The 22424-nt window shown below is 33.9% G+C and overlaps 1 protein-coding gene across 1 annotated transcript in view; it reads right to left on the minus strand.

Annotated features, from left to right (window-relative positions):
• Window positions 1-814: 814 nt before the first annotated feature.
• LOC149787641 (uncharacterized) overlaps window positions 815-22424 on the minus strand; it is a 106753-nt gene continuing 85143 nt past the window's right edge. The window contains exons 26-29 of the mRNA XM_089973820.1: window positions 20492-20575; window positions 15179-15270; window positions 12129-12205; window positions 815-11179 (exon numbers count right to left, since the gene is read on the minus strand). Of these exons, the coding sequence (XP_089829946.1) occupies window positions 11079-11179; window positions 12129-12205; window positions 15179-15270; window positions 20492-20575 (354 nt within the window). The 3' untranslated portion in view covers window positions 815-11078. The remainder of the gene's footprint in view (window positions 11180-12128; window positions 12206-15178; window positions 15271-20491; window positions 20576-22424) is intronic.

Here is a 22424-nt window from a genome sequence, read left to right on the forward strand (position 1 = left end):
TATGGAGAATTAAATTTGGGCCGTGTTTTGCCAAAATTATTCCAAAGTGTGAATGAGTATAACAGTCATATGTTTGAGGATTTGAGGATATTAATAGTGGTTTTACTGTCACAAAGAAAGTGTTTTACTGAAAACACTTCAACTCAGTTTGGGATACCTGTGGTAACAAACAACCTGATGACAGTATTATAACTCAATTTCAAAAATATATAATACTACCTATAAATAATATCTTTTGCTGTATAAAATAAACCATGAATTGGGGACAAGTATATTACCATATTTATCTGATGATAAGCCCATACTTTTCTTTTTGAAAATTGTATTAGGCTGACCCCTTGGTTGTATGATGGGAAAACAACAGTAAATCGTTTCTGTCAAGAGTAACTTCCCTTCGATCACAGATAGTACTGAAATGGTCAAAGGAAGGTAAATCTACACCTAATCCTTCATAACTTGACAATAGGTTGAATCAACTGTATAGTTTCAATATGTTTGTTGGTGGGTGTTTAAAGGCCACTCAGCACAAAAAGACTATTTACTGCCTAGTTAATGTATAGAATTCCTCATCCAGAGACACTATGGTAGCTGACCTAGGCTGGTCCTGGCAGGGTTTGAACCCACAACTACTTCTTTTGAGTCCTGCACACTACCTACTAAGCCTGTTGCCAAAGAAAGTTAGTCATTGCATTTAGTTGAAAAATGACTGCATAAAAACAAGAAATATGCTAAATAAAGTTATCCACCTATGTGAATCTGTCATTGAAACCAATCAAAACTATCACACACTGAAATACAAAAAGGCAACAAAACATAGAAACACCATTATTATTCCCTATAAAATTAGTAAAGTTGTCAATCACATAGCATATAGAAATTTTGTACACAACATTTCTGCACATAGTAACTATTGTACACAACATGTATTCATATAGTAGATATTGTACACAACATTTATGCATATAGTAAGTATTGTACACATTTATGCATATATTAACCACTGTACACAACATGTATGCACATAGTAACTATTATACACAACATTTATGCATAAGTAATTATTGTACACAACATTTATGCATACAGTAACTATTGTACACAACATTTATGTATATAATAACTATTGTACACAACATTTATGACACATAGTAACTACTGTACACAACATTTATGCAAATAGTAACTATTGTACACAACATTTATGCTTACAGTAACTACTGTACACAACACTTATGCATACAGTAACTACTGTACACAACATGTATGCATACATTAACTACTGTGCAGAATATGTATGCATACAGTAACTATCCTGTACAACATTTATGCATACAGTAACTATTGTACTCAACATTTATGCATATAATAATGATTGTACACAACATTTATGTATATAGTAACTATTGTACACATTTATGCATATAGTAACTATTGTACACAACATGTATTCATATAGTAGATATTGTACACAACATTTATGCATATAGTAAGTATTGTACACATTTATGCATATATTAACCACTGTACACAACATGTATGCACATAGTAACTATTATACACAACATTTATGCATAAGTAATTATTGTACACAACATTTATGCATACAGTAACTATTGTACACAACATTTATGTATATAATAACTATTGTACACAACATTTATGACACATAGTAACTACTGTACACAACATTTATGCAAATAGTAACTATTGTACACAACATTTATGCTTACAGTAACTACTGTACACAACACTTATGCATACAGTAACTACTGTACACAACATGTATGCATACATTAACTACTGTGCAGAATATGTATGCATACAGTAACTATCCTGTACAACATTTATGCATACAGTAACTATTGTACTCAACATTTATGCATATAGTAATGATTGTACACAACATTTATGTATATAGTAACTACTGTACACATTTATGCATATAGTAACTATTGTACACAACATTTATGTATACAGTAACTATTGTACACAACGTTTATGCATACAGTAACTATTGTACACATTTATGCATACAGTAACTATTGTACACAACATATATGCATATAGTAATGATTGTACACAACATTTATGTATATAGTAACTATTGTACACATTTATGCATATAGTAACTATTGTACACAACATTTATGTATACAGTAACTATTGTACACAATGTTTATGCATACAGTAACTATTGTACACAACATTTATGCATATAGTAATGATTGTACACAACATTTATGTATATAGTAACTATTGTACACATTTATGCATATAGTAACTATTGTACACAACATTTATGTATACAGTAACTATTGTACACAACGTTTATGCATACAATAACTATTGTACACAACATTTATGTATACAGTAACTATTGTACACAACGTTTATGCGTACAGTAACTATTGTACACATTTATGCATACAGTAACTATTGTACACAACATTTATGTATATAGTAACTATTGTGCACGTTATGATTACAGTAACTATTGTACACAACATTTATGCAAACAGTAACTATTGTACACAACATTTATGCATACAGTAACTATTGTACACAACATTTATGCATACAGTAACTATTGTACACAACATTTATGTATATAATAACTATTGTACACAACATTTATGTATATAATAACTACTGTACATAACATGCATGCATTCAAAGGCATTACCAAAGTTTAATATCTTACTTTATTCTAGTTGTAAATTAGGTATTTATAAACTGTATACAACACTGAATCACAAGGATAACATACCTGGTCTGTTTGTATTATGTGCATGTATGTGTGTTTGTATTGTATTATACATATTGCAGAGACAGATTTAAACAATAATCAAAATATAAAAAAACAACTCCCAACAGCTACCATTGAAGAAATCTTGTACAACTGCATGGACAATTGTTTTTCAAGACTTCTAAAGTTAGCAAGTGTATGTCATGTCAATAAGAGTGGCACAAAAGATGACACAGGAAATTATCTTACTTCAAATATTGTCTACGTCTAAGTTGAAAAGCAACTTACTAAATATTTTTCAGAACGTAATCTTATACATGAGGGTCAATCAGGCATTTTTACCTCACACTCTTATTGCCTTAACAAAAATTACTAAAAAATGGCCGATGGATGTGGATGATGGAAATGCAACAGGAATACTCTTCTTGGACATTTTCTCAGAATATTTATTTTTGCACTGGATGACTATACAAGAGCCAATAAACTATTTATGGTCTACTCTTGTTTACAAATGCATTCATGGAATGGTTCCTGGTGATCTCCAAAACCTTTTCAAAGTGTAAAATCAAACAATATTACAATTTAAGACTCAAAATATCATTCAGATTCCATGACCAAGCACAGAATCATCCAAAGTTTTCAGTTCTCTGTTGCCATGCCCTAGTACTCTTTACCATTATCTGTTTTGACAATGCACAGTTGGCAATAAATGTTAAATCTAAATACATGTATAGACATACCATAAAATTATAATTGTTTTTCTTCCTTCTGTTTTTTTTTACTGTGTTCTTTGACTGGTACATTGATATAGTTTATATTTCATGATGGTGTTTGCTAACAATGATGCAATTCTTAATGTCTGTGCATTTACCTTTTTGTTCATATTTTGGAGGGTCTAATGGGAGACTATCTTTCAATTAATTGTTACCTTCTTTGTATTAGTATTATTTCCTGAAGCAGGATCATATGCTAGGCCTAGCAAATTTATTGTGGACACTGTTGTACAAAGAACAGACATGAATAAATACCTAAAGCATCTTTTCCATAAACCAGAAATGCATCAATATTGGCATGGATGCCCATGATGTAACTAAAGAACAAAGTTTTAAATCCAAACAAGGACCTTTAGTTCTGTAACATTTTGTCAAAAATAGAGACAATCAAACCTAACCTAGGTCCTCTTAATGCTAAGTCTCATAGCAAATTTGGCTTCAATCCATGAAGTCTTTAAAAAGTTACTCAGCAGAAACAAAACATGCCATGGCAGTACATAATTTGAAGTCAAACATAGCCCATAAATCAATTAAATTGTTTTAAAATTATGAAAATCGAAAGTGGCCCAGGTCTTTTTAATGTAAAGCCTGATACCAAATTTGGTTTGCATCCAAAAAGTCTTTCAAAAGTTAATGAATGGAAACAAAATTTGTGTCAAATAAGACAGGATAATGTGACAATAACACTAATTATATCCCTCCATAGATAATGTGGCAGCATAAAAAATGTGAATACTTTTCAGTAATAACAAGTCAAATGTTAAATTAATCTAAAGTATTTTTATTGGAATCTGTACAGCAACCATTTTTATAAATTACCAAAAAATAGTTGATATTTTTTTTATTTTTCACAACCTTAGCGTCACAAGAATGTTCAGTGTTGTTACAAAACATTACATAGTATGAATTGAGGAAACAAACTGTAGTAGTCTAAAAGCCAATAATTAATATTAAACAGAAGAAACTTAATTTTGCACATATTCAGTGAATATAATTATATTCATAATATCAGTATGATTATCTAGACTCCATTAAGACTACCACATTTACTGACTTATAAGCCGAGTACAACTGCAAACAACAAAGTCCCTGATTTGCTGTCACATGATGCATCAGCAGATCAGAGTTTATGATGTTTGTTTTAATGACTACTCCTAATAAACTGCATAGACCCATTTCTGCCAGTGCATTATGTGATGATTAATCTGTACATAGTATAAAGTTGGCCTTGACTAATAAGTGAGTATATACAGTAATCTTAAATGTTTCATCTTGCTATAGGTACACAAAAGGTTTGCAAATATTTCATGAACTTTATGAAATGGAAATCTAGGAATTCACTTCACTGGGATTGCGAATATTTTATGATCTTTATGAAATGGAAATCTAGGAGTTTGCTTCACTGGGATTGCAAGTATTTCATAATTTTATGAAATGGAAATATAGGAATATGCTTCACTGGGATTGCAAGTGTTTCGTAAATTTTATGAAATGGAAATATAGGAATATGCTTCACTGGGATTGCAGGTGTTTCATAAATTTTATGAAATGGAAATATAGGAAATTGCTTCACTGGGATTGCAGAGTATTTCAAAATTAAAATGAATAATAGCAGCGTGGTGCTATTTATCTCAGACCTTTTAATATTATACTTATCTCTTACATGTTTAACATAAATACCATAAAATCTCTTTTGTTCCAGCTGTGTTAAATTTCAACTGATTTATGGTATGTGGAAAAGATTCAATGAAAAGGTTTCCTCTCTTTAAAGAAATAAGACATAAAACTACATCCAAAAATTTATTTTGTATCAAACAAATATTTTGTAACAAAAATTACAAGTAATACCCATGAAAACAAATGAATCCACAGTATGGCTAGTATCAAACAAAACAAAAGAGGATCTTCAAATCCATACAAAAAATGTTTACATTTGAAAATAAATAAATTAACTAATTCCATGTAATTTATTTATTTATATAAATACTTCATAGCTACCATTACAACTGCCTGTAAATATTTGTATGTGAAAAGAAAATGCATAGCAATGCTCAAACATGGAGATACTGTAATGCAAGGTTTTTGCTGGTAATTGAAAATGTGCCATAATAGTGTGCACTATGTAGGGGCTGTAATACATACTTGTGGGTCATCTCAAAATGATTCAAAATACAAAATGTTAATCTTATATCCTGGAATTCTTACATCATGAAACGAAAATTGTGAGAAATATTCGCATAAAAAAAGACCAGTAAACGATCTCCAATGAAAGCAAAAAGATCATATTTGCTCAAAGTGATTAGAGAAAAAGTTTCAACATTCTGACCATAGCAAAAATTATTTTCTGCTTTCAATTTCACCTATGTGTCTGTTTAAATCAACCCACTTATGTAAATTACATAACTTCAATGAGTTGAAAATCAACTACATTAGGATAAAATTTTCTATTTAATTGCAAGACAGTAATTTACATTATTTAGTCAAACCGGTCCTAATGGTTACCTTTACTCAGTAGTCAACTGTTCACAATGGTCATTTTAACTCACCCCCCACCTCATCATGACTAATTTCCTATAAAAATGTCATTATGTAACAATCACTAGCCTCCCATGGTCAGCGGCCAGGTGTTTCCAAACCAAACATTAGTTCATCCCTGCCTTACAGTCACTGTTCAGTCTATGCAAACTAATATTTTTCTTCATGAGGAAGGCATTGTTTAGAAGGAATATTATATGAACTGATATGTAAACATTTCTTACCTCACATGTACTCGCCATACTCCTGTTACATTAATAGTTCAACTCAAAGGTGCCAATATGTCAAATTTGAAAGTGAGGCATTTTTCATTATTAATGTAGAGGGTCAAAGCAAATCGTTGGCTGGAAGGTGGGAAAATTAATTGTTTTCTTGCAGCTGAATTGGAAGTTGCCTTTTGTGTAGTTGTTGTTCTTGTTGTTGTATGGTTTAACACCATTTTTCAGCATAGGATAGGGTATACATGGTGGCCAGTATAACTGGTGGAGGAAGAACCCTGGAAAACCCAGGGAAGAACCACCGACCCAAGAGCAGCTACTGGTGGGCTTTTTCACATAACCACATTAGCCGAGCATGAGACTCGAATGCACACAGAGGTGAGATGGCAGTGATCTGGAACGGTGAGCGCTTTAGACCACTCGGCCACTTGGGGCTCTGCCTTTTGTGTAAGTGTGACATGTATCAGTCAAAAACTTCATCCACTTGCCTAAAGAAAAAAGTCAGTCTTTGAAAAGAAATACAAGTTACATACCTTTTTGTTAGTGTCAGGTATTATTCAATATTTAAAACTTTGTAAAGGCAGGCAACATTTTGACTCATGGGTCACAAACACTAGCAAAATACAACTTCATTTGATTTCCTATTCATCACAGGCTTGTCACAAAAGGTCTTTGATCTTGGTGAACTGGTATTAATGCATGAACAGCTTGTTCGTAAGCCTAATTTATACAAGCTGGCAGACCAAAGAGTCAGTTCTCACTTTTAAAGTTATATGTAAACTATGAATCAGGAATAAAATTAGTATTTTGCCAAGGTGTACAAAACAAATTAAAATTAGTGATTATTCCATGTCAGTGATGATTGAATTTATACAATGGATTAAAGTGAGTAAGGTACAATAATCTTCTGTGAAACATAAATTTAGGAGAAAACAGCATTTACCAATATTTTATGATTTTGCTGAATAGTGCAAATAAAACAATCTTTACAAAATAATGATAATAATCATAATACTAATGATATATGTATTTAGTGCATGGTACTTGTTGAAAACAAATTTTGAAAGGTGAACCCATGTACAGAGGTCACCTAAGTACAAAGTCCAGATCTGCCTTTTCCCATGGGTGGCAGCTGTTGACAGTTTTTAATATATACTGTACAAATCATTATTTACCTTGCTCTTTACTTACTACCTGTGTTAAATTACATCACTTCAATGAGCTGAAATTATCAGCATCAGGATTATATTATTTATATAACTACAGCACAGTAATGTATATTATATATAGTGTAGACCATTATTTAACCTGCTATTCATGACAGTTATATAACTGACCTACATTACAAGTGAATGTGCCTTATCAGGAGATCAGTTCCAACATGGCTGTGTCTTACATTAGAACACAACTACTAAGTATTTAATGATCTCTTAAGCCAGCAACTAAAAATGCAATCAGTTCAATAGGAATCAAAAAATAAAAACAATATAATAGGATCCCAGTCTTTATTTATATTATAATAGGGTCAGTGGTATACTGAGGGGCTTTATTGAGAGGGACAACTTTATTCAAAAACCATGACTTTGAGATCATGATGTATTTACTACATTAGATATAAATCAAGGCCAATTAAATATTATTCAAAATATCTGCATATATTTATGATCTTCAGTGCCAAAAAAAGGGCATTATATAACTGGAACAAAACGATGATCCTGATTCTTTGTTTGTACTTATGGCATCTTTCATATGGATATAAAATTTGTTCAACACAACCTTTAAAGATCTGAAAACAATTTATTCAATTTTATTTACATTCTTACTAAACTAACACCTTCTTTGACTTGCATGATGCTGTTGTTGTTGTTGTTGTTGTAGGGTTTAACGCCATTTTTCAGCACACGATAGGCTATATATGGCGGCCAGTATTAATAATGGAGGAAGAAACCGGGAAAACCCCGGAAAGAACCACCGGCCCACGAGAAGCTACTGGCAAGCTTTCTCACATACCCACATTAGCCGAATCCGAGACTTGAACCCACGCAGACAGAGGTGAGATGGCAGTGATCCGTAACAGAGAGCGCTTTAGACCACTCGGCCACTCGGGGCCCCGACTTGCATGATATTTTCTTTTCAAGAAAGCTGCATGTACAAAGTAAATTATCTAAATGTTTTAAAAATACTCTATAGACATGAAAATAACAGGTTCAGCTCTTATAAAGCTGGTGTGTGGAAAACTACTATTATGGAGTTAGGATCATCAAAATAATCACATCCTTTTGAAGGGAGATAATATACAGTACTCTCTCATCATAATACTGTCCCTCAGACCCATACAGTCTAGTGAGACTGCCTTAGGGCTGTTCCATTAAAACATACATGGGACCCAGGGAAGGCACTTTTAAAGTGGAGTACTCACCCATAGATGCAATATAGAATTTTCTTATCATTTTAATATGAACTCTGTGAAGTCAAAGTACCCTGCCTTCCCTGTGTACCATGTATATTTAAATGGAACAGCCCTTATAATGATACAGTACTCCCTCTTTATAATGCTGTCGATGGAAGTTATAGGGTATATTGCCTTATGGTGTGACCACCTTATAATGAAGTAAAAAATACAGTACTCCTTCATTATAATGCTGTTAAATGGAGCTATAGGGTACACTGCCTTGCTGTGAGATCACCTCATAATGAAATACATAACATAGCACAACCTCATTATAATGCTGTTAATGGCAGCCATTGAGTAAAACCACCCTACAGTGAAGTACATGTTACAATACTCATTATAATGATGTCCATGGGGCCACAGAGTATGTTGTCTTATTGTATGATTGTCTTATAATGAAGTACACTATACATATAATCCTACTACTGAATAATGAAATGGGATCCACGACCATGCTCACCTTTTAAATGAAAGGGTGTTACTAAATGACATTACAATGAGGGAGTACTCTATGAAGCAAGAATTGGGTAAGTCATTAGGTTTGATCTCTTACTTTGCTTAGTAACAGCTGCAACGAGATAAAAATAATTGTTGTTGTTGTTGTTGTTGTTGTTGTTGTGGGGTTTAACGCCATTTTTCAGCACACGATAGGCCATATATGGCAGCCAGTATTAATGGTGGAGGAAGAACCCGGGAAAACCCCAGAAAGAACCACCGACCCACGAGAAGCTACTGGCATGCTTCCTCACATATCTACATTGGCTGAATCTGAGACTCGAACCGGCGCAGACAGAGGTGAGATGGCAGTGATCCGTAACGGCGAACGCTTTAGACCACTCGGCCACTCGGGGCCCCTAAAAATAATTGTGATTTTGTAATACTGATGATGGTATGAGATCAAAAAGTTTCAAGTAACATCTTTGCAAAAAAAATTTACAACAAAAATAATTTAAATGGCAGACAAGACTGAGCATGAACACAAATTTTCTTCTGAGGCTCCTTTTTAAATACGGCTTGATGCATGAACAGCATTTCAAAACTACAGTGTACATATAATCACTAAATCCTGAAAAAAATTTTGAAATAATGTTTGCTGTATAATAACAATGTAAGCACCATTTAAAAGGATCTCTCCTGAATACTTTCTGGAATGCATCATGTTGCAGAAAATAAAAAACAAGTCCACCTCAACATATCTCTTTTTAGGACAGCTTTTTTATATTTTTTGCAGAATGTCACCATACTTGATACTTAATGAGTCACATTGATATTTTTAGCATATTCAGAAAATGATATACATAATAATACAATAAATCCATTCATGGGACATGGGTGCACTTGTCCCTTCTTCATCTGAAAGATTATGCAACTAGAAAAGAATGACAACTCTAACAAAATGGATACATGTATGGAAGAACTTGGAAACAGCATTCACACGGGATAAAAACAAATTACAAAACAATAAGCACGTGAATAACGTCACTGAGGTCAAATCATCAAAAACTGTAAGACTATATGGGAGACAAAAATAATCATCTACACTAAGTAAATTTACGACCAATATGGGACTTGACAATGCAAAAAACCTGCTGATATAAATAACATCAGATAACTTTCAGCGTAATACATCAAAAGCTGAGGGACTAGCTGTGGAAAACAAAAGGTACATTGTATATATTTGAGTTCTGAAAGATACATAACTCTCAAAAAAAAAACTGCAGCATGACAACAGAATGAGACACATTTTTATGTCAATGTGATCTGCCAAGTTCCAAGGCAATTTATCAAAAGGTTTTGGACCAGCTTTGTAAGAGGCATAACTCTGAAAAACTCATTGAAGCATGTAGACAGAATTACATATACATATTCATCTAATGTCAAAAATGCCTAGAAGTCATGCAATGAAGCAAAAGTAACTACACATACACAAATATACATTTGTACAAGATAGATATATATGACTGGAGTATACCTGGATCTACCTTTCAAAGCACTAAGGAGTTTTCTTTTTCAAATACATTACTTTTCTCTTTCTGCAAACATTGATTTATAAATCTTTATGCAAGTCTAAGTCTGAATCAATAAACATATAAAATGTAATTATATACATATATAATTTATTATTTGATAGGATACAAATTGGTATTAGATCAGATACATAATTTATCATATGATAGGATACAATCGGCATTATATAGGATATGTTATTTATTACCCCACCTCACCCCCACTTTTTCACATATTTATTATGCTGGACTCCCTGACTTGTCAAAGGAAAAATAACAAATCATCATAATTTCTTACTGCACGGCCTGAAAAAAAAAGTAAGACCATGCCTCTCATGCTGTATTACACTAGACACAGGACCAGTCTTGCTTGTTTTCTTCCTCCAAACTGGATACAAAACACAACAAACATTCCTTTTCTGGTACACAGAATCTATGGAAAGCATGACCTAGGAAAAAGAAGAGATTTAATCAGCAATGCAGTTATAATTGGAGTACTGTACCATTTTTTTAATGACAAAACATTAAGGTCATGACTGTCCAGTCAAAAATTAAGTCATTTCCCCTGTGAAGAAAATCCATCTTTAATTATGCTATTTTCTTTTCTTTTTTTGTAATTGTCTAATATTTAAGTATAGAAACTTAATGAAGATGTAATATTTTACACAACCAATACAAGTTTTATGTCATAAGCTTAATAATGGCACATGAGACAGATCAAGTAGTAACAATCTAGAACTGAGTGGTCCAATTATAGGCCTGTGGGCCATTTTTTGGTAGCATACACTCATATAAAGTGGGGAGTTCTATAATTACAGTATAATTACTATATATATATATATATATATATATATATATATATATATATATATATATATATATATATATATATATATATATATAAAATAGTAATTATACTGCAACTATATACACATATATGGCTCAAAAACTTTACAGTAATGGTCCATGTACATCATCTGAGCATTATATTAAAATATACACCCAATCAGTAACCACACATCATAAATCTGCTATACTGAGCATTACATTAAAATATACACTCAATCAGTAATCACACGTCATAAATCTTCTATACTGAGCATTACATTAAAATATACACCCAATCAGTAATCACACATCATAAATCTTCTATACTGAGCATTACATTAAAATATACACCCAATCAGTAATCACACATCATAAATCTTCTATACTGAGCATTAAAATATGCACCCTGAATCAGTAATCACACATCATAAATCAGAAAACAATTGCCAGTATTTATCTAGTCTAAATAGTACTTTTCAGTTTAGGCATTTAATCACTGGTTTAAAATTCAGTCCTGTTGGATAAAATCCATTTTAAGTAACTAATTCTGCTGGCCTTATGTATACTGACCACATGGGAAGATGATGTCACCTGGTTCTGTATGTGAGACCGATTCCCTCAAGTGGATGCCACAGCATGGACAGGTGCTGAAACATTTGTACATGTTTTAAATACATGTATAAAGACGGAAGTGAATGAGGCAGAAGTAAATCAGTCCAAATGGCACATAACATGTGTATTATTTAGCTTGAAAACAAATCAATCGATGACACAACAAAAAAAACTACTGTATATAATCATTTATAAGTAGAGTTCAACTGTGAACTGGACAGACCCAGATCTGCTGGCACATAATGTGCAGATTGTTCAGAGTAATCAGCAGAACAAACAGCACATACCCTGATCTGCCTGTGCATTATTGATCTATGCTGGTCTACACCTGGACCCAATTATATGTCAGTATATATGGTACACCACTAAATGTAATTGACTCTCTCTACATACTGTGCTGAAAAATTGACTTTGTGTTATCCGAAAAATATTTGCAGTTCTAGTTTAAAATGTTTAGAAAACATTTTTTCCATGATAAGTCCATGTCAGATGAACATCAACACTGCTGATCCATTCAGTAAGAAGGACTTTGACAAAGTTATCCCAAGTTTTGAATTCTGAATTAAATGGAAAGTTTTGGCTAATGTATCATAAGTACTTAATCATGTTATTTATTACATCAACCAAATTTAAGCACCAAAGGTTTGGAGATACTGTCCCATAATTAAATTTTACAATACAAGAATTTCACCATTTTCTTGTACAGAATGCTGCATCTGTCATGCTTTCCTGTCATGTTAGTACAGTCGATATTGTCATGTGTGTGTGCATTCCTGTCATGTTAGTACAGTCGATATTGTCATGTGTGTGTGCATTCCTGTCATGTTAGTACAGTCAATATTGTTGTGTGTGTGCAGGATACATATTTTAGGGTGAGAGTGGTCCAAAAACATTGGTAAAGAATAACCAGCTTTTATCCAAATATTTCAATTAATGTAATTTATAATACCTAGGATCATCCAAAACAAAATCTATTACATGTCATGTCTATTACATGTCATGAAGGATATATGATGAGGAGACAAACTGATTATGATGCTGAATTACACAATCTATCCTTAAGCAAACTGCTGACTGGCTTTGTGAATTAAATTTAACAATTCAAGCATAACCCTTACAGTAGATTAGGTGACAGAATGCATATAACAGCTTTCAATTGCAAAACTGCAAAAAAATAATCTAGGAACAAAGATCTTCCAGAAGACTTATTGCATAATACAACACTTATGACTTCCCAAATGTGTGAATTGAACTGCATAATACAAAACCTATGATTTCCCAAATGTGTGAATTGAATTGCATAACACAACACCTATGACTTCCCAAATGTGTGAAGCAAATTGCATAATACAACACCTATGACTTCCCAAATGTGTGAATTGAATTGCATAACACAACACCTATGACTTCCTAAATGTGTGAAGCAAATTGCATAATACAACACCTATGACTTCCCAAATGTGTGAAGTGAATTGCATAATACAACACCTATGACTTCCCAAATGTGTGAATTGAATACCAGCAAAGATGTAGAGGCAAAGAGCACAGTTTTGTTGCAAGACAAGGCTAAGAAAGATGAAATGGGTAAAAAAGATTTTTTTCCCTTAATGACCTAGAGAAACAACTACCATCCTGAAAAACAAAATTAAGTCTGAATAAAAGAACAAACAGCTGGAAATCATTATGTGGGACCTCAGTCTGATCACACTCACTCTACATTTAACCAACACACTTTCTACAGTCCAAACTAACTACTCAGCAAGCATGCTACACACCCCAAGCTTACATACAGCACCAAAAGCACACACAGCTGTGACAAATCCTTAATTCAATACCCTCAGGCTGTAGCTAAAACTTGCTGGAGATTAACAACATAAAAAAAAAAACACAGAGAAGAAAGCATATGTAAGGAAGCTAAATAAGCCCAGATGGAACAAGTATAACTGGATATATTCAGAAATGCCATCCTCAAACATCTTCACTTAAATCAACACTGTCAAGGCACCAAAACCCATTCCAAATCATACTGGATGTAATCTACCTAGAAAACAACTTTGCAGCTGCAACCTGAGACAGGAGTTCTACAAGCAGTCAATGGAACAGAGACCAGCTCAACTGAGACAGGAGTTCTACAAGCTGTCGATGGAACAGAGACCAAGATGGTTGACAGGGAAAATCTAAGCAAAAAGGCTCCTTATCAGATTCAATTTCTAACACAGATGTGCCATAACCATAATCCATATACTTCTAGGTGCAACCCCAACAGATATCCACATCAAGATGAAAACACTGATGCTATTTGGTAAAGTCGTTAATCAACTGGAATCAGTGCAGTTTGATACTGCATGCAGAGAGCTTGTATTAAAAGACAACAGTAGCATCAGCTGGTTTACCTACATCAAGAAAACTCATTAGAATACTCTCATTCTTTGACTCAGTGATACATCCACCCCACCCATACATCTAGTCCCTCTCTGCAAAGGCCACCCGTCTCATGCAGACACTTTTCCAGTGCAGAAGGGGTGGCCATATAAGAGGGGGAAAACTCAAGCTTCAAACAAATTGGGTTCTTCCACTTTACCTATGCAAATCAGCTTAATGGGCTCTTCCATAGCAGTCTTCAAAGAATTTAATATGGCTTCACCTAGCTATTCTCAGCCAATCAAGTAACTGGTGAATAGTTGTTGCATACGTGTTACCTTCCTGTCTTTTTATCATAATCTATGGTATAAACTGCCCTGAGGATAGTTTTACATGTCACCAAACAGGACTCTCTAAAGTTTATACAGACTGTATGCCAGGGCAATATATAGTGGTTGTCAAAAAATGTCACTCTGATTTTATGATTATTTTGTATTTTTTTGGAGTAAAAAAATCATGTTTATCACATAACAAGTCGTGTTTTAGCAGGTTTGGGATGATGAGCCAATAGCAAAAGTATCGTATTATTTGAATTTTCCATCATGGTCATGGAAGTGATTTATCTTCATGTCAAGGTCTTGACCTACCTGTTGACTTTGGCATTGATGCCCCAGTGACAGTCAGGATCTTCAGCCACTTGCCAGGGAAGCTGCTCCTTCTCTTCCTTCAGGTGAGAAAACTGTAAAATTGCAATATGGCTAACATGAGTAATCTTGTTCATTATTCAGAAATAATTTCATAATGTGGAGTCACCTTTTTGTGCTGGACTAATTTCATGAACTGTGCTCTTGCTATAAAGCAACAATAGAAAACTCTAGTTTAAAAATGATACACCTTTAAAACAAAACAGATCTCCTTTTATATAAGAGACATACCAATGAATTTAAGTTCCAATGAAAATATGACTTTTTTGCACAACTACAAACATAAATTAATCCACCATAAATGGAAACCAATTTTTCTAGTAAAATATTTTTCTTAAAGAATAATTACCCAATCATAATAACTTAGTGGAACAACTAGTTCCTCACAAATCCAGCCCTCAAAGATAAAACTTTTGGCAAAAGGGAGCTAAAAGTTGTCTTCTGACCTATGTGGTGGTCAGGCAGTTATCTCCCTTTATACATAAGCCCTTTGTAATACTGTCTAGTGTCTTTTGTCTTGTGTTTATAGCTCTATCATGCGAAGTATAGAAATTAACCACAAGACAAATAAAGGGATGTGAGAGCTTATCCACTGGATTTATAATCACTTAAATCTGAATTGTGTTTTTTAATTGTCTTGCATTGAGTCAGCACATCAGACCTTAAGAACAAAATATGTTTAGTTCAGGCAAAATGAAAAAAAAAGACATTCTAGCAACAACAACTTAATCTTATTATAATTTTATTATCACACTCCAGACTTGTTGGATACCTTATAAAATAAAATTTCACCATCAAAAATAATCCATTATTAGGTCAAATACATTTCTGAGGTAGAAAGTCTGAATAAATAACCCAGAAAATGGCATTTGACAGATTTGAGATCATTTATCAGATTTATCTGGCAAATATGGTTATTTTAGTTTCCCTCTCTCTCTCTCTCTCTCCCTCTCTCTCTCTCTCTCTCTCTCTCAATATTACATCATGTCACTTAATGTCAGCATTTTATGCCACTATGCTGTTTGAAAAATTATTTATTTATTAACAATTAGCAGGCTTACTACAATGAAAATATGTAACATTTAAATTGATGGGTATTTTGGTCCAGTCCAATGGTAAAGTTTTATTTGCTCAGGTCCTCAAAAATGTGTTGGAGCATGAAGACAAAGGTTTACTTAGCTTTTGTTACAAGTATCATTTTCTTCTTAATAATCAAGACCTAGGCTATGCACAGAAGTTCTAAAGATCTGATTTGTCTTGACACACCACCACAAAGTTAAACAGCAAATGATGAATGGGTCTGATATGCTTTGACACACAGCGACAAAGCTAAAAAGCACATGGTGAAAGGATCCGATCTGTCTTGACACAGTTCCATGAAGTTCAAAATTACATGGTGAAATGGTCTGATCTGTCTTGACCCACTGCCACAAAGTTAAAAAGCACATGGTGAAAGGGTCTGATCTGTCTTGACCCACTACCACAAAGTTAAAAAGCACATGGTGAAAGGGTCTGATCTGTCTTGACACACTGCCATGAAGTTAAAAACACATGGTGAAACAGTCTCATCTGTCTTGACACACTGCCACAAAGTTAAAAAGCACATGGTGAAAGGGTCTGATCTGTCTTGACACACTACCACAAAGTTAAAAAGCACATGGTGAAAGGGTCTGATCTGTCTTGACACACTGCCATGAAGTTAAAAACACATGGTGAAACAGTCTCATCTGTCTTGACACACTGCCACAAAGTTAAAAAGCACATGGTGAAAGGGTCTGATCTGTCTTGACACACTACCACAAAGTTAAAAAGCACATGGTGAAAGGGTCTGATCTGTCTTGACACACTGCCATGAAGTTAAAAACACATGGTGAAACAGTCTAATCTTTCTTGACACACTGCCACAAAGTTAAAAAGCACATGGTGAAAGGGTCTGATCTGTCTTGACACACTGCCACGAAGTTAAAAAGCACATGGTGAAATGGTCTGATCTGTCTTGACACACTGCCACAATGTTAGAAAGCACATTGTGAAAGGGTCTGATCTGTCATGACACACTGCCATGAAGTTAAAAAGCAAATGGTGAAACAGTCTGATCTGTCTTGACACACTGACACATGGTTAGAGGGTTTGCTCTGTCTTGCTACACTGTTAAAAAGCACATGGTGAAATGGTCTGATCTGTCCTGACATACTGCTACAATGTTAAAAACTACATGGTGAAAGCATCTTGATCTATGTTGAAACACTGCCACATTGTTAAAAAGCACATAGTGAAACAGACTGATCTGTCTTGATCAATCAATGACCTCAACCTTTCTTCAAGATATGTGGCCTTCAACTAAACTTAATGTGCAGAAAGCATTATTTCTTATTAGCCAAAGCATGACTATAACCTATGACCTTTAGACCACATAATATAAATGTTTTAACTTTAACTTAGCAAGTCATCCAAAACATTTGGTCAAGAACAATAGAACCAAGGTTATTCTGCAAAAACTATATTTCTTTTTGAGCCATAATTACCTTGACATTTGACCTTTTGGCCAAAATCATTAGGCCTCATCTATATATCTTAATTGCAAGCCCTCAAAAGTCCTGGTCAAGGTACTAAAGTTGCTATGCAAAAAACAAAAACATTTTTCTTCTTTCAGTCAAAATGACCTTTGACTAATCATCACTGACTGTTCATCACTGACTATTCATTCACTGACTGTTCATCGCTGACTGTTCATCACTGACTGTTCATCGATGACTGTTCATCATTGAATGTTCATCACTGACTATTCATCACTGACTGTTCATCACTGACTATTCATCACTGACTATTCATTCACTGACTGTTCATCAATGACTGTTCATTCACTGACTATTCATCACAGACTATTCATCACTGACTATTCATTCACTGACTATTCATTCACTGACTGTTCATCAATGACAATATCAGAACTAGACCCAGCCTGCAAAGATAAGGCTGTGGTATCCGAAGTGCAGCTGCCATGAAATTACATCTGTGAAAATATGCATCCCAGCAGTGGATCAAATGCATCCACATCAGCAGACTGCAGATGAACAGTTAACAGCATTGTCCTGGCCTTAACATACATCCTACTTCTATATTCCATATGAATTCGGTAAGCAACTATTTTTAAAAACATCAGTTTTGTTTAATTCAGTGCTTTAAGAGAAAACTTTTATACACAAGCCCAAGGCTTATAACTTTAAAAAAATCAAGTCCTGGCTGAAATGCCACGAGCCCGAACTCCAACTTCCATATGCTTCAAAGGGGTTTGAAGGTAATGCAAGTGTCATAAGTGTTTCATCACTACACCTAAATATGGACTGGATTGTCCTGGTGTTCAAACTTCTCTGCTTGCTGGATTCTCTGAGTGAATCCTGGTCAAAATCAAGTTGACATATGTTGATAGGCATGCAGTATGTGCAAATAATTGCCTCCCCCTTTATTGTTTTGCTTGCATATTTCACAAAGTAAAAATCAGGAGTTCTGAAACTGAATTTTGTTGGGCCTTGCTGAAAGCTAATTGCTTCATAAATTGGCTCCAAAAATGAATCACACTTGAACACTATCCTGACAATTTAAATGATCATGCTTTGTGTTTTGTATATGCAGTAAAATCCAACTTCAAAGAAATGTTGCTGCTGTTCATAAACTTGTCAAAAATATACAATACATATGGCTTAAACATTCTTATTTATAGTAATGATATAACTTTTATTCTCCTGTGTCTAGCATTGATTTGCCTATATTGGGTTGTTCCATGCCCAGATCATACCTAAGCAAATTATCACAATGGGTTCACGCACTGCAGTCTTCAAACACATCTCACTAGCTATTATCAGCCAACTAAGTAATATGGGAAATGGTGGTTCATACCTGACCTCTTTGCCTTTAATTGCCACTAATGAAACTGGCCAAAGAACGGTTTTACATCAGCTCCAAATCATGACTTTACTGTGTCTACATGCTACATGTAAGTGGTGGGTTTTTTGTTTCGGGTTTGTTTTTCTGTTTTTGAACATTACTGAAAATTGTATTTTCTCGAAATATGATTGTGTCAGAGGGACTGGGAATATAAAATTATGTTTTTAGCATTATATGCCATGTTACAATTTGATTAAAATCATATCCCCACTTTATGTAGGACAGTGGTGATCTGATTTTCATCAGATCGTGTCGTGTTATGGCAGGTATGTAAAATCTTGAAAATACATTTCCACATTTCATCAGCAAGATCAAAGTTTTCTCTGGCAAATTTGATTATTTGATTTCAACAAGCCCGATGGGTACCTCTCTTAAAATACAGGACAGGCCTGATCTGAAATTGGAGGGGCCCTATCAGATCATTTGAGCACTGTGTATTTCTTTTGAGTTGTTCCATTTTCCTTTGGCTGTGTTTAGTTTGTAACTTCAGGTGGAACGGATTCCTCTGAACACCTCTACTCTGGGATTAGGGATGGCAGCCTATACAAGTGTTATTTATTTTCTCATCTCTCACAGATTTAAAAGTTTATATATTGTATGATATTAAAAGAAATAATAGAAACCAAGTGATAAATAAGAAATGGGAATTGTTTCTGATAACCATACAATTTGTTGATTAATTTACTCGATTTACCTAAAAATCCAACTAGTCCCATTAATGGCGATTTATTTTTTGACCCAGTCACCATGAAATTATCAGACCTGTGGGCTGGCAGCAATTTTGCATACTGGTAGGATACATCTGACCAAGTATAGTTATTATTTATAAGAAGTCTCAAAAAATGTAACTAATACTACATGATTCAAGACAGGTGACTCACTTATGTAAATCAACCTGTAAAATATGTGGAATGGCAAACTGATATATCAGTCCCAAGATTCTTTGAAGACACTGGGAAAATAAATACACATGAATGTAAAAATATTGAAGAACTCAATATAAAGATTTATAGAGAAACTTTAAAAAAGAAATATGAAATAACTATTTATAGTCAATTATAGAATATCAAGCTTGACTGCCTGGATGGTTTGGTTACTGAAATTTTTTTTATTATTTTGATAAATCAATAAACAGCTCATTACAACCCCAAAAATATCAGTATTATATTTTTTGTATGGTCTCTGATATAACTGAATTAATAAACTCTTAAGTATTATCATTAATTTTAGACTGTTGAGCCAGCATTTGATTTTCAATTTTGTGGCAATAACGCTGTGACTTCTGTATTTTTAAAGTTCAATAATACTCACAAGGTCCTGTAAGGCATCTGTCTGTTCTTTATCTACATCAGCTTTTCCTTTCTGTTGCTTCTCTTTAGTCACAGCGTACATCAGCTGTAATGAATTGTAAATATTTTATCTCGTGAATAAAACAAAAGTCCCTCAAATTTCCATGAATCAAAATAATACTCATTTTTCTTTCTAATGCTAAGCACTGAAATCATCTCTGTTATGCCTGTGAAACAACAAACCACATTATGTTACAAATTATTTCCAACACACTGAGGTCATACTGGTATCATTTTCATTTAGGACCAACAACATATAGTTGGAAGTATTTTAGTTAAAACCCCCATTTGAATTATGATTGTCGCTTCAAAAAAAATTTATGAAATCAAGATCTTCAAGATGGCCACCATAGCAGCCATATTGGTTGTCTAAGGGGCACCATTTCATTTAGGACCAACCAGACTTCATACAAATTCTATTATTAAAAGCTGCATGTCAATAAGTCGATTCTGGAGGAATAAGAATAACAAGGTTTTAAAGATGGCCATCAAGATGGTCATATTGCCCCCCTGGCTATCCCCATTTTTAAGAACTAAGTAGACATTATAAGAAATCTTTTGGTGAAAATTCCATGTCAATCTAACCATCCATTCTGGTTCATAGCGATAACAAGATTTTCAAGATGGCCACCGTATTGGCCATACAGGATGTAAAGTCAGCATCATTTTCATTTAGGACCAACAAGCCATCTCAAAATCTCTTCTGGTCTATGACCAGCTGGTCTAAAAGTTACATCGAATGACACTTTTTCTATCTTTTGAAAACCTTGGTTAACAAAGATTAAAATAATTTCAAAAACTGAATTTGCAAGAAGCAGAAATGCAAGATTCTGCTTAATATCACATTACCAAAAATGAAAACATTTATTGATTTTTTTCTTCTTTTACATGTCACACTGCTTGAGCCATAATACACTGCAGTGAGAGTTTCCAGTTAAGTGCTAGGTGTAAGGCTTGGCTTATTATCACATTGTGTTTTCTCATCAATCCATCATTTCCTTAGTCTTCATTTTCCTTTAAAGCCTGATTATTTTTAAGTTTTAAGCTTGAGCTGTGGGTTTTGGGTGTTTATTCTGATATGGTGTCCAAACCATTTAATTTTTCTTTTAGTCTGAATGTAGTCTATGACAGGTGTTGTTCAACCTATTTCTCTCATCATCTCATTCCTTATCCAATCCTACTGGGTCTTGTTCACCATTTTTCTTAAGCTTTTCATTTCGAATTCAGTGATTTTTTGCATGAGCTTCTTGTGTAGTGTCCACATCTGGCATTAATGTTATTGTTGTGGGGTTTAACGCCATTTTTCAGCACATGATAGGCTATGCATGGTGGCCAGTATTAATGGTGGAGGAAGAACCCGGGAAAACCCCAGGAAGAACCACTGACCCACGAGAAGCTACTGGCAAGCTTTCTCACATACCCACATTAGCCGAATCCTAGACTCAAACCCACGCAGACAGAGGTGAGATGGCAGTGATCCGTAACGGAGAGCGCTTTAGACCACTCGGCCACTCGGGGCCCCATCTGGCATTGAAAGCAGAGAGTTGGATGAATATCACATTTATTAGTTGTCTCTTTTGTTTCCATGGAGATATTTAGGTGTTTTAAGATAGGGGTTAATTGATACTGACATTATTAGGTTTTAGTTCTTTTTTGATTTCCTTGTCTATCCTTCCAGCCTCTGTGAATAGAGTTCAAGATATTTTAATTCTTTTACTTGCTTTAACCTTGTGTTATTAATGTTAATGTTTATTTCTTTATATATTCTGCATATCACCATTGTCTTCATTTTGCTTATGTTGACCATCATATCATACTTTTGAATTAAAACCATAGTATAACTTAGTGAGTTTTAAAAGCATCTGGATCATCCGGATATTAAGCATTCACCTTAC

The sequence above is a fragment of the Sinohyriopsis cumingii genome, chromosome 11 (genome assembly GCF_028554795.1).
Source record: "Sinohyriopsis cumingii isolate HCF-2022 chromosome 11, ASM2855479v2, whole genome shotgun sequence".
In the NCBI taxonomy this organism is placed as follows: domain Eukaryota; kingdom Metazoa; phylum Mollusca; class Bivalvia; order Unionida; family Unionidae; genus Sinohyriopsis; species Sinohyriopsis cumingii.